This window comes from Protopterus annectens, chromosome 5.part1 (genome assembly GCF_019279795.1).
Source record: "Protopterus annectens isolate FY-2018-M chromosome 5.part1, PAN1.0, whole genome shotgun sequence".
Lineage (NCBI taxonomy): Eukaryota > Metazoa > Chordata > Ceratodontiformes > Protopteridae > Protopterus > Protopterus annectens.
The window spans coordinates 278,687,806-278,708,889 of record NC_056736.1 but is presented as its reverse complement, the minus strand read 5'-3'; the positions used below and the strand labels follow the sequence as shown (position 1 = coordinate 278,708,889).

At 41.9% G+C, this 21,084-nt stretch overlaps 1 protein-coding gene across 1 annotated transcript in view; it reads left to right on the top strand.

Moving 5' to 3' along the window:
* Nucleotides 1-21,084, top strand: part of GART (phosphoribosylglycinamide formyltransferase, phosphoribosylglycinamide synthetase, phosphoribosylaminoimidazole synthetase) — a 1,783,038-nt gene that overhangs the window by 664,755 nt on the left and 1,097,199 nt on the right. The window contains exon 6 of the mRNA XM_044072949.1: nucleotides 8,545-8,613. Coding sequence (XP_043928884.1) covers nucleotides 8,545-8,613 — 69 coding nt within the window. The remainder of the gene's footprint in view (nucleotides 1-8,544; nucleotides 8,614-21,084) is intronic.

Genomic DNA, 21,084 nt, shown 5'->3' with positions numbered 1-21,084 from the left:
ACAACTTTTCTCTCTCTCGGGGCACTATAGAAGTAGTACCCGAAGAGCAAATAACCAAGGGGTTCTACTCCAGGATGTTTTTGGCTCCAAGAAAGAATGGTCCTTGGAGACCCATCCTCTATTAATCTTTTTCATCCTCTTCCTCAGGGTGCCAACCTTCAAAATGCTCACATTACAGCATCTTCCTCGCATTCTTCCACAAGCTTTCATGGCCTCCCTGGATCTGAAGAATGCATACCTTCACATCCCTATTCACCCCACTTGCAGGAAACTTCTGTGTTTCTCTGTGGGTTCCTCACATTTAGAGTTCTCTGCCTTAGCCTTTGGACTTTCCACGGCCCCAAGAGTGATCACCAAATGTCTAGCCCCATTCATTGCAGACAGACTTCAGGGCATACAAATTTGCCCTTACTTAGACTATCTATTGATCCTTCACCAGGATCCTCTTACCCTGTGTCAACATCTGAACTGGGTTTACAGGATTCTACAAAATCTAGGGTTTGCTGTCAATCATTTAAAGTCCCAAATGACCCATTCAAAAGACCTTTTTTTCCTGGGCTGCAGGATAAGTGCAGACATGATGCCAGTCTGTCCCTACCTAGAAAGTGGGGGTTCTCACACAAATCTTCCAATCCCTCCTACCACTACCATCCATGTCATCCAGAGAATTTGAGAATCCTGAGATTCATGACTTCCCTGATCCCCATGCTCCCTCTAGCCAGGATGCACATGAAGTTTCAGTGGGTATTGAAAAATTCTCGGAACCAACACATCCATTCCTTAGAAGTGAATCTTCCTCTTTTGCCCTGGTTAAAAAAGGAACTCAGCTGGTGGATCTCTATCACCCTCAATCAAGAGGTGCACTTAGATTCCTCAACCCAAACAGCATCTTTACACAGATGCATCAGACCTAGGGTGGGGAGCTGTCCTTCATAGTACCAACATCCAGCACAAGGTGTAGGGAGAATGGTCCATTCCAGAAAGAAGGGACCACATCAATCCAAGAGTTACTGGCTCTTTGCTTGGCAATTCAAGCTTTTTAAGGGATCCTTCTGCCAGGCACATTGCAGGTCATCACAGACAACATGACAGTCCTTGTGGTACTTAAACAAGCAGGGAGGAACAAAATCCTACCCTGTATGCAGTCTGGCAGTTCAAAAATGGTCCCAGGCAAGAGCAATACAGATTTACTTAGCAGTGTATATCCCATCAGAAGACAACATGATGGCAGACACCCTAAGCAGGACCTTGACACCCTCCAATGGATGGATGAGGGAATGTTCCTTTATGCCTTCCCTGCCATTTCCACTGATTCACAGTCGTCCTGAAAATACAGAAGGACAAACCAAAAATCCTGTTGATGACTCCCTTATGGCCAAGACGGCGCTAGTTTCCCTTACTTTTCATCTAGCCCAGGACAATCACTACAGGTTACCTCACTGCTACAACCTACTCTCACAAGACGAGGGATCCCTTATTCATCCACAACTTCTCAATCTGACTGTGTGGGTGAGAGTTTTGATCCCCTTCAGGCACCTATGTTCAGAGGACATACTCTGTTCTGCGAGGCCAGAAAACCAAGTACTAGGAGAAACTATTTAAATGGAAAAGATTCTCCAGTTGGTGCCGTAAGAGTAAACCAAACCCATCTAAAGCTTCTGTTCCACTGGTACTTTCCTACCTATGTGAATTGCTGCATTCAGGGTTGACTTTTTCTTCAGTAAAAGTATGTCTTTCTGCCATCCTTCCCCTGACTCCTCCCCTAGCTTTCAGGCTAGATGTCAAGCTGTTTTTGAAAGGGGTCCTCCATATCAGGCCTCCTAAGTCTATTCCCCCACCATGGAACCTTAGCTTGGTGCTGGAAAAAAATTACATTAGCTCCCTTTGAGCCAGGCCATTCTTCCACACAAGTTTTGTACAGGAATACAGTCTTGTTAGTAGCTCTCACTTCTGCCAGGAGGGTATCAGAGATACAAGCCCTTATGGCTTCACCCTCCTACCTTGTCTTCCTTAAAGACAGGGTTTCCCTAAGAACTAACCCCTCTTTCATGCTGAAAGTAGTTAATGAGATTTTCATAAATCAGACCAACTTGCCTGTCTTCTACCCTCCGCCACAGAACTCCTCAGGAAGAATCTTGCATTCTTTGGATGTTCGTAGACAACTGAGGTTCTACTTAAGACCAAATCCCTCAGGCAATCTGATCAGCTTTTTTGTCTTTCATTCCAGTGCCTTAGGAAAGGCCGTGTCTAAACAGACAATCACCTATTAGATTTCTAAGGCTATTGCCTTTTGCTACTCCTTTCATGGGAAACAGTTGGACTCGTCAAAGCCCATTCCACTAGAGCTGTTTCAGGCATTGGTTACTTGTCTCTTCTGGAGACAACAACTCGGTCCTCTGTACATACCTTCACCAAGCATTACAAATTGGATTCCATCTCCAGGGCTGGAGCATGGTTTGATAAGTCTATTCTGCAGGGTCGCATAGACTTTGCTTTCACAACTGCCACCCACACCACTACCTAAAGTGCTTTGGTACTCTCCCTAAAGTTAAGAGTACAGCAACATGAGAATAGAAGGACCTAGAATAGTTGTATAAGAACTTAACCATAACCATAGATGTCCTCTTCCATGTTGCAGTATTCAGTCCCACCCACCTACCCCCACTCTTGCTCTTATTATAAACTGGGTTCTTCCTCTGGCTAGTGACCTTGTCTGCGAAGGGGTTTATTTACCCTTTACTAGTCTTATTACATGGGGGCTATCTTTGTGGCGTGCAGTTCTGATTTGGGTACGTGCAGACGTCACAGACATAGCTGGCATCAGTTTATGGCTGTGACATGTAACGTTACACGTACCCCTGCATTCAAGACTTGGTATACTTGCCAGATGTCCGGTGCTGCAGGCACCAACTCCCTAAAGTGAAGAATATTGCAACATGGAAGAGAAGGACATCTATGGTTATGGTAAGTTCTTACACAAATATTCTTTATATTAGGAAAGTTTAGTTATTCAGTTTTTCTAATATGGATTCTATCCTACAATTTAATTGTATATTTCTGGTGATTGAATGCTGGTGTTTATTGAAAGTTATTGATTTACATTCTTGGAATCATTTTACTTATTAAATGTTTTTCATTACTTTACATTGTAGCTGGACCCAGTATGCTCTTTAAAGATTTATAGTGTGTTTATACTTATTTGATACTCCTCAGGTCACCTCGAATGCCTGGCTGCTTCTGGTCATAGCTGTCATGTATTTTGATGATCAATTTTTAATAATTGATCACCTTTTGAAGGGTGTGTAGACCTGTCTAACTCTGGTGGCAGTGTTTACTGTTTGTATTGGGGAGGGGGCACAGCTGGAAATCTGTCTCAAGCTTCCTGCAAGTGTTTGAGTGTGTGAAATTTGAATTTATTGAGTCAGAGGTCCTAAACTGGAACACCTTGCTCTGAAGTGTATATTAAGGGAATACATTTGGGGTGGACAGGGGTATATTAGTCCAGTCCCAGAAAATAGAGCATGTTCCTGTTGTGCTCTAAGGGAAATTGTGGACTTTTACTTGTGTGCTTTGTGCTGTGGTGTTTCCCATGATGCTCCCGCATTGGAGTTGGTAGTGAGGCTTCTTAATTACTGACCTGGGTTTAAGTGGGGGGACTTCTCATATTGGTGGCAGTCCGGTTAATTAGCTGGAAGTCCCAGGCTCCATGATGTAGATTTATTTGCGGACATAGGATACTTGTCAGGAAAATATTGAATGCAAATAAACAGATATTTACTCCCAAAAAAATACCAGTAGCTCTCAGTAGAACAGGATTTGAAGGGAATGGAAAGCTTAGGTGTCACTAAAAAGCACTTGGAGCCCACAGAGTTGGCAAACAGTATGGTCACTGCTGAAGAAAGACCAGATTTGCATTTGCATTGCTCCAAAAGGTTTGAGTAAAGTGATTTTTGAGACCAGTGTAGTTGGTCTCAAGAATGCTAATTTATTTTCAGTACAAGTTATAAACTAGGGTTTCTTGGTGAAAAATGTAGGCAAAGTTGCAAACTGTGTGCATGTAATGTGCCATTTGGAAAGTAAAATGTTAGGAAAATCTGTTTGATACGTCATAAATGAGGCATTGCAGAAAACTATAGCAAAGGTTATTGAAGGCTTGAAAATCCATTTAAACAAGAAGACCATGACAAGAGGCAAATGAAGCTGTAGAATAAAGATGGCATATATTGCAAGTTAAATTAAGAATGACTAGATATTTCAGACTCATCACTCTGATTTTACATTTTCCCATGTTAGAGGGATTGAAATATGATAGGAAAAGTTAAAACATTTATGTTGAGATCAGAAGCCAAACTGACAAAGGTTTCTGGGAGTGATCTGGCATTTTTCAAAGTTAGCACTTAATTTGTGCGATACAACTCTCAAAGAAAGTTGTTACAGCAATATGTAGCCTGGGAATGTAGGTGTGAACAGGAAGTTTTGAACTTGTCAAGAATCCTAGTTAGTAACATTTTAATGTGCAATATGATAAATAAGCTAGTTGAATTGCAAGTTTGTGCCAGCCATACTGATGTAAAAGTTGTAATCTTAAAAGGCATTAGGCCATTTGTCTGTGGGTCAAGAACATTTATAGATGCATAAAAAGAATAAGATAGTAGAAGTAGTGTATCTTTGTGAAATTCCAAGTATGTCTAATAAAAGTAGTTCAGGTGAAAGCAGGCAAGCTGTTGCAAAGCATGTTCAGAAAATCCTTGCAGAAGTTATCCAGAGATTACAGAGAATGATGCTTTACAAAATTGTGATATAAAAGTGAGGATGTAGACCAGGCAACAAACTGCATTTAGCAGATATGTTGAGAAGAGCCAAGGCCGGCCATCATCATGGGACAGTTAGGCAGTTATTTAAGGGGCTGTACAAGGGTGGGGTTCCTTTTTCCTTTTGCATTTTTGCACAGCTTTGAGCTGGCATGCTCTAACAAAGGCTTTTTGCATTTATTCTAGACTGTCTTGTGCTGCTACTTAGCTTTCTTTTTCTTAAATGACAGCAGTCTTTAATACATATCCCCATCTCATGCTCAGTGGCACCTGCAACATACACCCCCATGTAAGTTAGTCAGGTTTGTCTTTCATGTCAACATTTGCTGTCTAGAGTATTTCTCAGTCTAGGAAACCTTACCCCACACTCGTGCCCCTCCACCTTTATTTATGGGCGTGCTCCTTTTATCATATATGCAGAGGAACAGGGATAAAATATGTAGTTTGTAGTGCAGCTCTACTTATGAGCATCTTGTGCCTTATCCTTTTTTTGGAAGAATATTCAAAACTAAGATGTGCCACTTGCAGTAAGTAAATTGTGCTGAAATGTGGTTGGATTTGGAACAGTTGAACTGGACAAGGCCAAAATACCTTGTGCAGTTGTCCCCATGAGGCTGCCTATACTTAAATGGATTGGAGATGTGTTGTATAGCACAACTTACTTAAATGTCCATACAAACTACGTAATGACTGTGAAGATAGGTGAAGGCTGCCAGCCTAGCCAGATAGAATTTTGTAGATAATTTTGTCATTTGTAAATATTAATGTAAGCCACAGGCTTGTTCTGTTAAATGGGAAAATGGTGTTAAATGTGGAACTGCTAAAATGTAACCGTGCACTCTGCTGTAACAAAGCTGATAAGTCAATTCTTTGTCAAAACTGAGCCAAGATGTCTAGATAAAGGCATTCTGCCTATTGTTTTCAGGCCAGAGTTAATGGCTAGAATTGCATGTATAATTTATTGTATTGCTCTGGCTTCCTGACCAGCTGCAAGATCAAGGGTTATTAACCTCCGAGTCTGTTAGCCTGGAAACCAGAAAGAAGTGATGTAATCTGAAATGAATCAGTGGTACTGTTATCAATTTAAGGACAGAAAGAATGAGAGCATTTGAGCATTTGTCTTGAACATCCAGCTCACCACTCTGCCTCTGTCTATATGTAAGGATTTTAGAACCTAATTTTCTTAGATATAGCTAGGAAATAGAAATATTAGACTAGTTTTTCTGTGATGTCAGAACTTTTCTACTGCATTATTTTAAGTATTTCTTTGTGATCTCTGAACTCTTGACTAGCACTGTGTAGTAAGAAGTATTGTCTTGTGTTTTTTTATTAAATATTTTCAAACCTTTCAACTGTGGCTGTTTTGTGTAGAGATAATTAAAGCTGTAAGAGTACATTGCATGTATATAGTGATACTGTACCAAGTCACTCCTAGTCTTGACTGGTTGCACTTACCATTTGGATAATAATATTACACAGTATAATTGGACACCCTTTCATAAGGGCCTTTAAGTAGCTAGCTGATTAATATTAGCTGGGTGGTGGCAGTGATTTCTACCATATAGTCTGGGTAAAAGGGGTAGAAATCACTGCCACCACCCAGCTAGTGATTTCTACCATATAGTCTGGGTAAAAAGAGGAAGCCGTGGTGGTACAGTGGTAGCGTTGTTGCCTCACAGCAAGAGGTTTTCCTGTTAGATTCTCGGCTGGAGTGCCTTCTGTGTGGAGTCTGCATGTCCTCCCCGTGGTAGAGTGGCCTCCGAAAGATGTGTGAATGGGTGTGCCTTCGCTGAAGGTTAGGTGTCGGGCTGGCAACTCGGCACCATAAAAATCTACTGCCAATCATTAGCGGACCTAAGTTCCATTGTGGCGACCCCTAACCAGGAAAAGCCGAAAAGACAAGTCTGGGTAAAAGGGGCATAGCTGGAGAACCTGTGCCAGCCTTCCCCAGTTGTCTGTATGGTTGTATAAACTCTTATCTCAGTGTGTGTCAACTACTTGGGCAGGGGCACAAAACACTGTACAGAGAGAGGGTGCTGGAGGTTTTAGCTTGCCTACTAGGCTGAGATCTGGACCCTGTAGCTGTGCCAGTGGGGGAGGGGGTCTTATTGGGGACCTGGAGAGAAACCAGCCCCAGACTGACTGTGATCTCTGTGTGCTCTTAAGGGAAATTGTACTTTACTGTGTGTATTTATTCTTTCCCTATATGGACGCTCCTCACTGGTGTTAGTGGTGAGGATTGTGGCTCCTTGATTGCTGGGTCAGTGCACGAGCATCTCAGTGACAATGTGTGCAGGCTGCTTGGGGTAATGCAGTGCTCAGTTTTACTTATAAAAGTGTACGATTGTATTTAAGATCCAAGTCTGGAACAGTTGTTACTCCGAGAAATTTGAGTTAAGTAGTCTATCCAAAGGTTGCACATATTTTTCATTTAGTGAAATGTTTTTGCTCTGTGTTGCAATGTGGGAAAAGCTGAGGCGTGCTGGTCAGAAGGAAAGTATAATTAGAAAAAGCTACAAAGTAGCATCTTTGAAAACACTAAAAAAACACTAAAAAAAGATCTTGTAGCATATCAAAGGTGTAATATTTATTTTGTTTAACACAGGATTAACTACATGCAACAGTTTGTGTAACATGCATCGTAGCAGTCACTAACATATAATATGCATGAAATTCTGACCACTGAAAATCAGAGGTTCAGAAAGGTAAATACTTTACTTCACATAATAAAAAATTCAATTTCTGGACCATATGTAGTTAAAATGAGGAATCTGTATATATGCTTAAGTTGCTTAATGTATGCACTCTTGAAGTAGATCAGAAGTGACGAAGAAATGTAAATTGAGGAGGAACAAATCTAAATCTGAAGGCAAAGAATCTTAACATTATGCAGTAATCATAGCAGCCAAGATCTGTCCCCTAACCAGTATTTAAAACAGCATTAGCTCTTAGAAAGAAAGTGGACTCTGTGCTGGGTTTTTAGTTGCCGCCAATTAACGTGACTGTTTACTTGCATTTTTAGTAGAAGAAATGTTGCTGTTTTGTGCGTATACTAGTAAATGTATATTTCAGTAATTTTTCATTTTGCTAGAGGAACCCACTTGGGGCGGGAAGTGGGTGGTGGTAAAGTTATCACTTCATGCATGTACACAAAAATGTGAGGTGAGCGAGAATCAGGCGGACACCATTTTGTGGCTTACAGATTGCAAGACTGAAATGCAGGATAAGCTGCCAAAGTGACAGAAGAAGCCTCGGCTATGACCAAAGTGACCACAAGGTTGGCAAGTGACAGATGTGCTGGAAGTGGAAGCTGCTTGATACTTCTGTCTACAAAAGCATAACTGATTTTTCCTCCTTTGAAGGACCTGTTTATCTGCATGTGATATTTCCATGCGTCACTTTGGTGTCTCTGCCTACATTGCTAACTGTCACCTTTAGAAACTTGTATTGGATCACTTGCCTGGTCTTCAATTCTTAATCAACTGAAGTCTGTACCTGAACTCAGATTTTGAACTTCACTATAATAGACTGTGTCCTCTACTGACCATTTATTCATCTTGAACCACCCCCTTCCCACATGCTTACATGACAGTAAAGCATGCATGTGTAATATATTTTGACCAACATACTAACGCACATTTGGTAAATCATTGCTTTTTAGTGAATTTATATGCATAGACTTATTTTAAAATGGCTCATTTATCACTTTATAAACCTTCTTTTTCTGTTGCAGGATAAAACATTTGGAGCAGCCGGTGAGACCATTGTTGTAGAAGAGCTTCTTGAAGGTGAAGAAGTTTCAGTAAGTCAACTGCAGAATGCAGTTTTTTCTTACTGATTCTTTCCTGGTTTTGTATTGTGATCACCGTCCAACTTTTTCACAAAGATGACAGTTTCTTAGTAATTGCACTCCATCACTTTTCAGTTTTACCTTTATTGCTGTGTTTTCACTGGAGTAGAGTTCATAATGCCTGGAGCCAGGAACCACTAATTATACCTCTCCTTTGGGTGTGAGATTGATTGTTTAGGAGCTAAGGGATTCTAAACTCCATTCTGCTGTGTCCGGAGAGATTGGAAGATAGAAAAAGAGAGAAGCACTATGGAATATGTAATTTGACTGTTGTGCGTTTGTGTTTCTGCTTTGTTTTAATGCTTCAGAATAGCCGTATAACAGGTCAGCATTCCGAAGCCGGATGGAACCAGTTTGGCAGAACAGCTTAATATGCTGGTTGTTACGAGCATGTGAACTGTGGAAGCCTAACTTTGTATACAGTTGCTGCGAGTTGCACTTGCTGTGGAGTAGCATTCCTGTTTAACATTATGCATGCTTTGCCGCCTTGGACTGTGTAAACAAGCATGTTAAGGACTAGAGCCACTTGTTTCACTGAATGTCATAACTGGTTACAGCCCTGTTTTGCCAGCATGTTGATTTCTTGCAGCCGTCTGGCCACCTAATGCTTAAAAAAAAACAAAAAACAAAAAAAAAAAAAACTTATGACTTAAGAAATTGGTAAATATACGTTAAAATAAAATTATATACATCTTGCATATCTTTTCTGTGTAGCTGTCAGCCCAGTATTACATAAATTGCTAAATTCTTGCCTTCTCTTAAACCTCATCTGCATTATTCTACATGTATTGTTCCAACAGTTTCCAGTTATTTGTATGCAGTTTGCTCCTTCCCTCTTCTAAAGATCCTCTTCCAGTTGTTATAATAATCAGTGCTTCAGATACAGCTGGTTTAGACTTTTTCCATTTTCTTGTAATTGTTTTTTTGGCAGCAAACAGTTAAACAAGGCCTTACTATGTCTAGGCAATTCAGTTAAGCTCAAAAGAATAATTTACTTGGTCATTTTCTGTCTCAGTATTTCTGGCAGAGTACTCTGTAGTGAATTTTTAAAATCTTTCCAACTCCTTATACTTCCAAAATATATGTTCGGAGTTGCAGCTTTCTTCCCTATCACACCTCTAATATTTGCTATCTACCTGAGGAAAACTTCTCTGAAGTCTGCTTTGGGGTATAATACATATGCAAACACTGCCAAGCAAAGATCCTAAACTTTCTGGACTTTGCATACTTGGGAGCCATACATATTTCCTCCCGTTGTTGTCTTGTAAATTTGCTTTTCTATGCTGTTTTCCCTATCTTATAACTTCTTTGGATTCCTATAGTTATCATACAAAATGTATGCTTTAATTCCTTTTTAACAGCAGCTTGTGATTTAGATTCAAGTAAAAACTCTACCACTGCAGGGCTTTACTTATGATTTCCCTATCACTTTATCTTTGCTTATACTCCGATATTAATCCTTGGTAGGGAAGGCATCCTGTAGCTCGCAGTCCATATTTTGTTTTGGCCTCAACCTACTCTGTAACCTTTCCCACTCTGGTTGCTTGCTCCCAGTGTCCTGGCTTCCTTGTCAGTTTTATAAGTAAATTACCGCCCCTCTTGCCTGTTTTCTGTATCCCTGCTTGCAGTCATCCCTATTGACAAAATCTCCTTTGTCCATTGTTATGTTGGCTTGGTTCTTAAATTACTTTCTGCTACTTTATGAATGTAGTCTGTGTAGTGGTTGTTCTCATAGATCTGCATCCAAAATCCCACATGTTATTTCTTGAAGTCCCCCCTTCTTGCCACCTCGGCTTCATTATCATCATCCCTTTGTGTTTGGTATATGAGAATTAACTGTGTATCTGTGAAATTTCCCCTTCAAATCAGGTAATCCTTAACTACCTTGTTCTGTTGGTTGGATCAGTTTTATCCCACATTACTCTTGCCCACTTCCCCTCTCAAATTCCTTCAGCTCTTGATTATTGTCCACAACTACTCTGATAATGTTTGACCAGTATACAAGGAACTAAAAGGGACCAAAACATTTTCACTGCTTATAATCTTCAACCTTCAAGGCAAATGACAAAGGTTAAAGACAGCCAGGTCAAATCTGAAAGAGGCAGAGGGGGAATATGGGAGGAAAATTCAGATCCGCTTCCAAGACTTGAGGAACACGAGAAGCCTATGGCACAGGATACAGCTGCTCACGAGCTGCAAGACCAGAACATCCCAATGTGACGACAGCTTGGAATTCCTAAATTAACTCCTTTGGCGTATTTGAGGAGGACACTACTGTACCTTCTAAAACAAACGCCAACAGAGGAGATGGTGCTCGCCTTAAACTCCAAGGAGGTGAGACTTCAGCTTAAGAAGGTGAATCTTAGGAAGGCTGCTAGACCAGATAACATACCTGACAAGGTGTTGAAAGGGTGTGCTGATCAGTTATGTCTGGTACTGACAGACATCTTCAACTCGTCCCTTGCTATGCAGAAAGTTCCTTTGCGTTTCAAGGAAACTAGCATTGTCCCACTTCTGAAGAAACCAACCCTGCCTGCTTCACTGACTTCAGACTGGTTATCTTAACCTCAAATATGAAGTGCTTTGAGAGGATTGTGAAGAAATGTCTATCTGCGGGTTTGCCCAAGTTCTTCAATCTGCTCCAGTTTGCTTACTAGGCAAGTAGAGACTGCTAATGCAATATGTCTCACTACACCTTGCACTAAAACACCTAGAAGGGCGGAACTACGTAAGGCTGCTGTGCGTAGACTTCAGTTCTGTGTTCAACATTGATTACGATGCAACTGCTGGATAAGCTCGTGAAACTCTGGATAAACAAGCACCTATGTAACTGGACTCTTGACTTTGCTTGGTAGACCCCAATGGGCATGCACTGGAAACGCCTCTCAACACATAGTCCTGAATACCGGTGGTTCCTAAGGTTGTGTGCCCAGCCCCTTGCTCTTCACAATCCTCACCCATTACTGTACTGTGAAACTTAACTCAAACCATATTATAAAATTCGCTGATGCCACAGTCATGGGTCTCAGTGGTGGGGATGAACATAACGACGAGGATGAGGTGAACACTTTGTTCCTGTCACACCAGGCAATGAGTCTGGACCTGAATGTTGTTAAGACCAAAGAAATTATGGACTTCAGGAGAAAGGCAACAGATGTTCTTCATGTTTCACTGTTGCAATCATTCCATTTGGGTTATCTGCTTGCAGTAGCCCTCAGTCGACCTGATTAACAAAGTCTTGTCCTGTGTCTGTTGCTGTCCCTTCTTTCATGACGTCACGTTGACGGGTATAAAACATGCAGCCAACGCCATTACATCAGTCTTTCTTGCCGTGCAGTGCCCGAAGCAGAAGCAGTTCGCAAGTGCAAGTCGGCAGACTCCTAAAATTTTCATTTTCGAGTTTCATTACCAAAGTCTTCAACTAAAGCTAAGTACCCCATGGGGAAACTTTTTCTTGCTCCTTACCGATGTCAGTAAAAGTTAATTGCATTACTTGTGGAAAGCAAATGCCTCGCAAAGATTTTCATTCATACTGCATTCCTTGCCTAGGCCCTGACCACGACGTACCTTGCTGTCGGTTTTGTGCTTTATTTAATCAGAGCACTGTCGGTCATCGGTATATTTTTGCTTCTAAATATTTCATTTCTTGGTTTAATTATCCAGAAATGTGTATTAGCCAACCGACTTTGGGATTCCGAAAAAACACAGAGATAAAGACAGGCCGCTGAGGTACAAAACTGCCGACGACGCTTCTAAGCCAGTCGCCAGTTTGGTACTCAAGCACTTTCGCAGCTCCTGATACTATTTCTGACTCGCAGGCCTCTACTGAGACCCATTCGGAGTCTGGTATGCTGCGAGATGCAACTGTGGAACCTGTGGATGTCTATACCTTGGATGGGTCCGGAGCTGCTGTGCAGGCACCGGCTTCTGAGGGTGTATTCAGGCCTACGGACTTGCATATTAAACCGACGCCTCCTTCATTTAGGCCAAAATCTTGTACCATGCCTAAGAAACTGATGCCCAGGCCGCATGCTCAGGCCTCTATGCCTACAAAAACAAATGATAAGAATGGCTGAAGACCTTACAACTCTAATCAGGGGAAGCCAATCTCCCCCTTCTAAGAGACCTAGGACTGAAGTTGTTTGAGTCTTCTGAACAGGATTCTGATTTTTCTGATTCTTCTGATCTGGATTTTCCCTTATCTACTTATGAGGATTCTGATGCAGAGGACTCTATTCCCTCTGCTTCCCCTCCAGAGGATTTTTCTTTTGGTGAGACCTTGCATACACTAAGGGAGCATTTCCACTGGGAAAGCCAGGATTTTTCTTATTCAAAAAAGAGACTTGGGGATTTCTTACTCCTGCCTCAGCACAGGCCTTTAGCTATAACTCCTGTACTAGACATTGTTGATGATGCCTGTTCAGAATCTAGTTTGGCCCCTGATTCTTTGCGTCCTGCTCCCAGAAAACCTGACCGATATTACAGGGTTCCTGATTCTCACAAGTTCTTTTTAAAAATCCTATTATGGATCCAGAGACCATTTCACAGGGATACAAGGGCATTAAGGCTTCTACTGCTAAAAATCCTGCCCCCTCTGATAGAGACTCCAGGGCGCTGGATAGATGGGGTAAGAACGTTTTACAATTCTGCAACCTTGGCCATTAGGGCTCTAAACTGCCAGTTTCATCTGTTAAAGTATCAACAGCATGTTATTGGATTGCTTAAACAGAAAATGATGTTACTTCCTGACTGTGTTGAAAATAAAGAATTACAGGATTTAATGCATTCTGCTGAACAGGTTGGAAAACATAGTTGGCAATGTGGATTTGATTCATTAGAGGCCTCTTGCAGGGCTGCTGTTACTGAGTCTGTGCTCAGAACGCATGCTTGGCTTAAGGAGCAAGGATTGCCTGATCATGTTAAAACTAAATTGTTGGATGCTCCCTTAAATCAGGACTGCCTGTTTGGCAACAAGGCTGAGGAAATTCTTAAAAAGATGGTAGATAAAGCTAAATCTATGCAAACTGTTAAAGATTTCTTACAAGTTCAGCCTCCTAGATTTGGTAGGCACTGGCCCTCTAAAAAATTGGTCCTTTCCAGCCCCTTCCAGGTCTTCTCAAGCCAAACCCAGACACAGCAGAAACCCCAGGTTTCAGACCCAAGGGACACACGACTAGACAGTGGGGGGTTTCCGCACCCAAACCTGGGAGTAGCAAGACTCCCCCCCTATGGAAAATTGTCTCAATGACTTTTTTTTAAAACTTCCAAGCAGTTAACAACTGAATGCTCCTTTAGGCGGAAAGATTGGTCTGCAGGCCAAAGACTGGGAACTCCTTACCCAGGACAAATTGGTTTTAAATAGTGTCCCGAGGATACAGATTTCATTTCCACACGTTACCAACACCAAGCGGGTGGGCAGAGGCCCAAAATCAAGTACTCTCTCAAACATAGGGGCTATTCAGTTGGTACCAGAAGAGGAAAAGGGGCAAGGATTCTATTCGAGACTTTTTCTGGTACCCAGAAAAGGCAATACATGGCGTCCTATCCTGGACCTTTCTATTCTAAACACCTTTTTGGTAATTCCAAAATTCAAAATGCTGACTTCACCAGCTGCTTCCTATGCTAGGCAAGGATGCATGGTTGGCAACACTAGACTTAAAAGAAGCATACCTGCACATCCCTGTCAGGGAGTCTTGCAGAAGATACCTATGCTTCAAAGCAGGCTACATGCACTATCAGTTCTCTGCATTGCCCTTTGGCTTATCTACTGCACCCAGGGTATTCACAAAGTGCCTAGCTCCAGTCATTGCATTTTTCAGGCAAAGAAATATTCAAATATACTCATACTTGGATGATTGTCTAATTCAGGCAGAAAGCAAGGATATTATTTTGAATAATCTGGCCTTTGTTCAAAGGGTACTGACTTGTCTGGGGTTCACCATAAACAAAAAGAAATCCCACCTGGTACCCTGTCAACAAAATATATTCCTGGGAGCAAGCTTGAATTCAACTTCCCAGATGGCTTTTCTCACTCCAGAGAAACGGATTCATTTAACTTGCTTCAAACAAGTGGCCACAAAAACCCAGCTTCTCTGCAAGGCAAATACTGCAAGCCTTGGGGTTCATGGCCTCCTGCATTCTCCTAATTCCATATGCAAGGCTGTATATGAGGAAACTACAATGGTATTTCAAAAGCCTATGGTGTCAGCATTCACAGGATCTAGAAGCAAGGATTCCTATCATACCTTGCCTACGCCTAGAGTTTCTTTCGTGGGCAGAGGCCTGCCACCAAAACAGGGGACTACCATTCACATTACCCCCTGCCGCCCAAATCTTAACAGACGCATCAGACTATGCATGGGGGGGCTCACCTGGCAGGGAAGTGCATTCAGGGGAAATGGAACCAAAAGTCAAATGCACCTGCACATAAATCAAAAGGAAATGGTAGCTGTACGGAATGCTCTGACAACCTTCAAGGACCACATTCTTCAAGGACAACTAATGGTAAAGACTGGCAAACACCACTGTCATGTGGTACGTAAGCAGGGGCGTAGACATTCTTACCCCCTCTGCAGACTAGCAATGGCATTGTGGAACACAGCCTTGAGCTACCTAGTGAATCTACAAGCTCAGTTCCTGCCAGGAAAACTAAATACACTGGCAGACTGACTAAGCAGAAACCTCATGGACCCACACAAGTGGAAACTGGAACCAAGAATTTTCAACATGTTGACAAGTGAATGGGGGAGCCCAGATATAGACCAGTTTGCCTCCCCCCAGAACCATCAACTGGGCAAATTGTGCACAAGGATTCCCCACAAGCTAGCTTGGAAAGTAGATGCTCTAAACTTCAGCTGGAAAAACCTATCAGTTTATGCCTTTCCTCCTCTGCCTCTGCTCTCCAAGGTACTATTAAAGATCAAACGGGGCAAGCTATGGACGATTTTAATTGCACCAGACTGGCCTCGCCAACACTAGTACCCACTCGTGCAGTGTTATGCTTGGCTCCATGGCACCTGCCTCAGACTTTTTCTCTTGTCTCAGCAGGAGAACTAGATTCTGCACCCTCAGCTGCAAACCCTCAACCTAGCAGCCTGGCCAATTACCTAATCTTACCTTTACCATCCCTCAGTAAATCAGTGATGGATATCATTTTAGAAGCAAGGAGGCCTAATACTAGAAAATGTTATGCTGCAAAATGGAAAAGATTCTGTGCCTGGAACCAATCTCAAGGAATGAACGCAGCAGTGCCCAATTTACCTCAGATTCTGCAATACTTGACAGAGATGCTTCATAAGGGCCTGTCATTTTCCTCCATCAATATTCATGCCTCAGCTATTTCAGCTCATTATTGCACAGATCCTACACTCTTCTCACCCACTGCTCAAGCAGTTCCTCAGAGGGGCCAAAAATTTAAGGCCACCCAGGAGAGCTCCAACTCCTGCCTGGGATCTTAACTTTGTCTTGGAGAAACTCTCTTCCTCCTTTCGAGCCAGCTGCTACTACAGATTTAAAATTTCTTTCCTGGAAAACAGCTTTCCTTTTAGCAATCACTTCTGCAAGAAGGGTATCTGAATTACAGGGCCTTATGGCAGTGGGAACCATTCATCATTTATGCGGACAGGGTGTCCCTCAGAACCTATCCCTCCATGCCCAAGGTGGTATCCAGTGTGGCTCTTAATTAGTCCATTCATTTGCCTACCTTCTTTCCTAACCCACAGAACAAAAGGTAACGAATACTGCAATCTTTAGATGTGCACAGACAGCTTAGATTCTACTTGGACAGGACTAAACCTCAAAGGAAATCTGAACTGGTGGCATTTTCTGCAGGGACAGAGGGGAAAGCCATTTCAAAATGGATAGGCCACTGCATTCATTTCTGCTGTAAGCACCATGGAAAACCTATCCCACAGGGCATCAGACCCCATTCAACCAGGGCTGCATCTATCTCTACAGCCTTTCTCAGGGGCATCCCTACTAGGGACATCGTAGAAGCTGCTACCTGGAATTATGTACATACTTTCACCAAGCATTATTTGCCAATTTTCTCTAAATCCAGAGCTGGTTTTGCCACTGCAGTCTTGCAGGGCCTTATAGCTGGTCCTAATTCTATTTAAATTCCTCCTCCCAGCCTTAGCTTTGGGAATCTACCCAAATGTGATGACTGCAACAGTGAAACACTAAGAACATAGTGCAGTTGTATACACTTACCATAAATGTAGATGTCTGAGTGTATTCACTGTTACAGTCCTGGTTACCCTTCCTCCAGCCCCCTTCTTTTGGCTGTACCTCTACTCTCACTTACTATGCTCTAAAAGCTTTTTGGTGTATTTGTTTTTTTGTTGGAGGTATATCCTTGTATTTGTAGATTTGATTGCTTCCCATTAAGGGAGCACCTGACATCTGGGGCAAGAAAAACTGATGCAATGGCGTTGGCTGCATGTTTTATACCCCTGACGTCATGGAAGAAGGGACAGCAACTGATGCAGGGCCCAAGACTGTTAATCAGGCCGACTGATTGCTACTGCAAGCAAATAACCCAAATGTAATGACTGCAACAGTGAACACACTCTAACATCTACATTTATGGTAAGTGTACACAACTGTACTTTCACCAACCACTCACTGTCAAAGGGGAGGTAGTAGAGAATGTCAAAACCAAGTTCCAGGGCCTTCACATCTTAGATGACCTCTCCTGGACTGTTAATACCAACCATATAGTCAAGAAGTCTCAACAGAGACTTCAGCTCCTGAGAAAACTCTAAAAGGCCAGGCTGTCACTGTCTGCTCTTACCACTTTTTACAGGGGAGCTATCGAGAGCATCATCATTACAACTTCATATCATGGTTCGGCAACTGCACAGTTGCTGAGGAGATGAAATTAGAGGTTGGTGATGGTGGCTGAGAAAGTCTTGAGCACAAACGTCCCTTCTATATTCAGGAGGTTTTCTTTATAAGAACAAGAAAGAGAACATACAAAATATTACCTAATTCGACCCATCCTGCCCACAGCTGGTTCTCACAATTTGTCGGTAAGGAGGTAATGCAGCTTCTGCTGTAGGACTACTAGATTCAGGAACAGTTTGTATCCTACAGCTGTGAGACTTACTAACTCACCCACCAACCTTGATACATTGAAGCTTCTTTTCATTTAATACTGCTGCTGTGAGCAATTACCGCCAGTATTACTGTTATGCAGTGTGGTGGCTGTAATGAGTCACATCTAAGGTTAACTATAATACGGTAACTAAACAGCTGCTATTCACTAGTCTTTAATTCTGTTTTAACGGTGAAGGGGTTTGGTGGTGAGCACTTATTTTATCGTTGGATAGTGGGTATTGTGTGTTTATGTAATGTGAACTACCTCTTAGATGTCATGCGTGTTTTTTTCTTTCTTATATTCTCTGATACCACTGTATCTGTTATATGCACTGCATTTCTCACATGAGCTGACATTTGTACTTTTGTTTAGGCTGCCCTTGTGTGGTCCTAAATAACGATGGTTTCTTTGAATCTTTAAATGTTGTCCATTTCCATAAACAAGAGCTTCCAGTTTCTAAGTTTGCATTATATTTTGTTTAGTCGCTTCCCACAACTTCTGTTATGGTAGCTAATGGTTTTTTGATCCATACTCCTAAATCGTATTGTATCCACATAAATGAGTATTGATGAACCAATTAGTGTGGGTACATAACTCTGTCGTCATAATATCCTGAAAAGAATTGAAACTGTCTCAAAATGATCCACAATAGTGAGATGTCCATTTCTGGTTTTATCAGGTACAAAATATCTGCAAATAAAGTTAACTTTTCTTGATTACCATACTAGTTGTAGCCTTTCATTTCTGAGTCTATTTTATTTACCAGTGATTTTAAATATAAAGCAAGTAAAGGGAAAAAAGACATCACTGTCTGGTTCCTTTGTTCAAACAACTTGGAGAGGAATCATCGCACTTTAATTATTGTAGCTGAACCTTCATATATCATTCTGATTAATCCTGTTGTATCAGGGAATGTAAATGCTTCCATTTCCCTATTCAAAATCCCAGTTTACTCTGCTCGATGTTTTCTCTATATCGAGACCCACCAACAAGATTGTCATTTTCTTACATTCTGCTTCCCTCTGGATCATTGTTCTGTTAATGTTAAATGTTTGCCTCCCCTCCCAAAAAAAAAAAAATATCTACCAATTTTGACACCTTTGCCATTCCTTTAGCTAGTATATCCATAAACACTTTTTTTAATCATGATTTAAAGTTGAAATGGATCTATATGAAGCTTGATCTGATTAGTTTTTACTGTCTTTAGGTAATGCAGCTACCACAGCTTTCTTCCAAGATGTTGGTGCTTCCCTTCCTTTTAAAATACTGTTTAACAAAATCTTCTAGATATTTCACTTCCTTCTCTCATAATTTCCAGACTTCACAGGAATACAATCTATTCCTGGATACTTTCCTGAAGATTTGACTATACATCAGTTTTTTTATCTCATTGCCTGCAATCTTAACGGTTAGTTGTTGAGCCTTGTATACCTGTAATCTTGGCATAAATATTTGCATTTGTGCTTTTTCCTAATTTCCACATTCCTGTGCTTTATACAAATGTTTGTAAAATTTTCGTAATATCTCTACCTTTACAGGATGTCTGGTTATTTTTCTTGTTATAGACTTTGCAAGTTTGGTGGTAACCCTTCCTTTTTACTTTCTGTTGCCCAAGTTGTGTTAAAAGGTTTTGTGTTCTGGAATTACCAAAAAATATTTTAACAGCAGTATTTTTAAAAGCATGGACGTTATCCAGATACTGCCTTATTTTCAATTCAGCATTGTGCAGTTGTGCCTGTTCTTCTGAGAGAGTCCCCATTATTCAATATTTTAACATTTGTCAGTCCCCTAAGTATTTCCTATTTCTAACTATAGATCTGATGTCAGTATCTGTTCTTGACTAATAGGTTACGGTTCTGATCATTGGAACCGATCTGGCCATCGTAAAGCTCTCGTCAGCCAAAAAAACTCTCGAGCTACAAGTCTACTCGCAATGCCCTTCACATTACCCCAGATCTCATTTGCTGCTCTTGTAAGACACGTCTGCCAACTCACTCATAGCTAAATACATTCAAATTTTATATCCTTTTACTTCATAGTCTTTTCCTTATCCGAGTGTCTGGTCTACCCTTGAGTGCATGATTTCTTCTTACAGCTGGTAGTTTTCGGTCACCCTACCATAGCTGGTAGTTCCTTCTCTATTTTTACCATTGCAAATTTTCTACCATTGTTGGTAGACTTTCTCTACTTGTATCTGCCTCTTCTTTGATAGAAATATGGCAGACGCATCTAAATCTTCGACTGGCTTTAAACAATGTACCGAGTGTGGCAAGAAGATGCCAAACTCACTCACAGAAAATGTTTACTGTTTGGGTGTTCCCCACTTGAGTGTGGATTGTTCCAGGGTTTTAGTAATAGAGCCCTGCCAGACAGAATAAATTAATCCTCAAGGTACTCCTTAAGGCCCCTTTTGAGGAGGCCTTGTCCAAGGCCTACCAGTCTCTGCTGGCCTTTGGCTTCAATTCCTCTCGCTTGGTGCTGACATCTTTCAGCACATACTTTTAAAAAGCATAAGCATGCCTCTGAGGGTTCCTCCATGGAACCGAAAACCAAAGTTCTGAAGCTTTAGGAATGGTCAGTCTCCAGCACCAAAACGTTCTTTGGTGTCTTCTACACTGGCTGTCTGTGGTTAGGAGTCCTAAATCTACGGCTCTGATTTCGGTGCCAACTGTTTCCCGCACAATACAACAGACTGTGCCGAAGCTGCTAGTTTCAGAACCCAGGTCTACTTATTTGCCATCTATAGATCCTTTCAGTGGACAGTTATCTAGTCCAGTTCTAGAGAGACAAGAGTCTCCTTCAGCCTTTTTGATGCGCCCCATCAGACATCTGTCTGAAATGGATGTTGTCAGGTTGGTGGACCAGATCTTAATAGCCTGCGGTCTTCCCTCTTCTGTTCAGTCCCCTCTCCCTTCTGGAGCAGGTGTTTTTTTCTCCACACCTAATTATTCCCCTCCAGTATCGGCGACATTGGCTCATACTTCCCAAGTTCCATTGACTTTGGCGCCAGCTACAGTTGTCCTTGACACAGAGTCTGGCTCTGGCCCCCTCAGTGCCATCGGCGCTGTTGGGTCCCTAGGATCGTGTATTTGCTGTTGAGCACAGAAGGTATGTGTCAGCTCAGAGTTTTTCTAAGGAGCCGTCCATGTCTTACGGCTATGGCAGCAGTGGACTCTCTTCCTTGGTTCCAGTCCTTCAGGTGGGGCTCTCGGGATGGGGTGTGACCTCTGTTCCGGGCTCCCATCACTCATCTGGGGGGCGGCCTGCTTTTCAGGCTATGGAAAGAGTTTTAGCCACTGCTTCTTCCCAGATGGCTCCTGGGT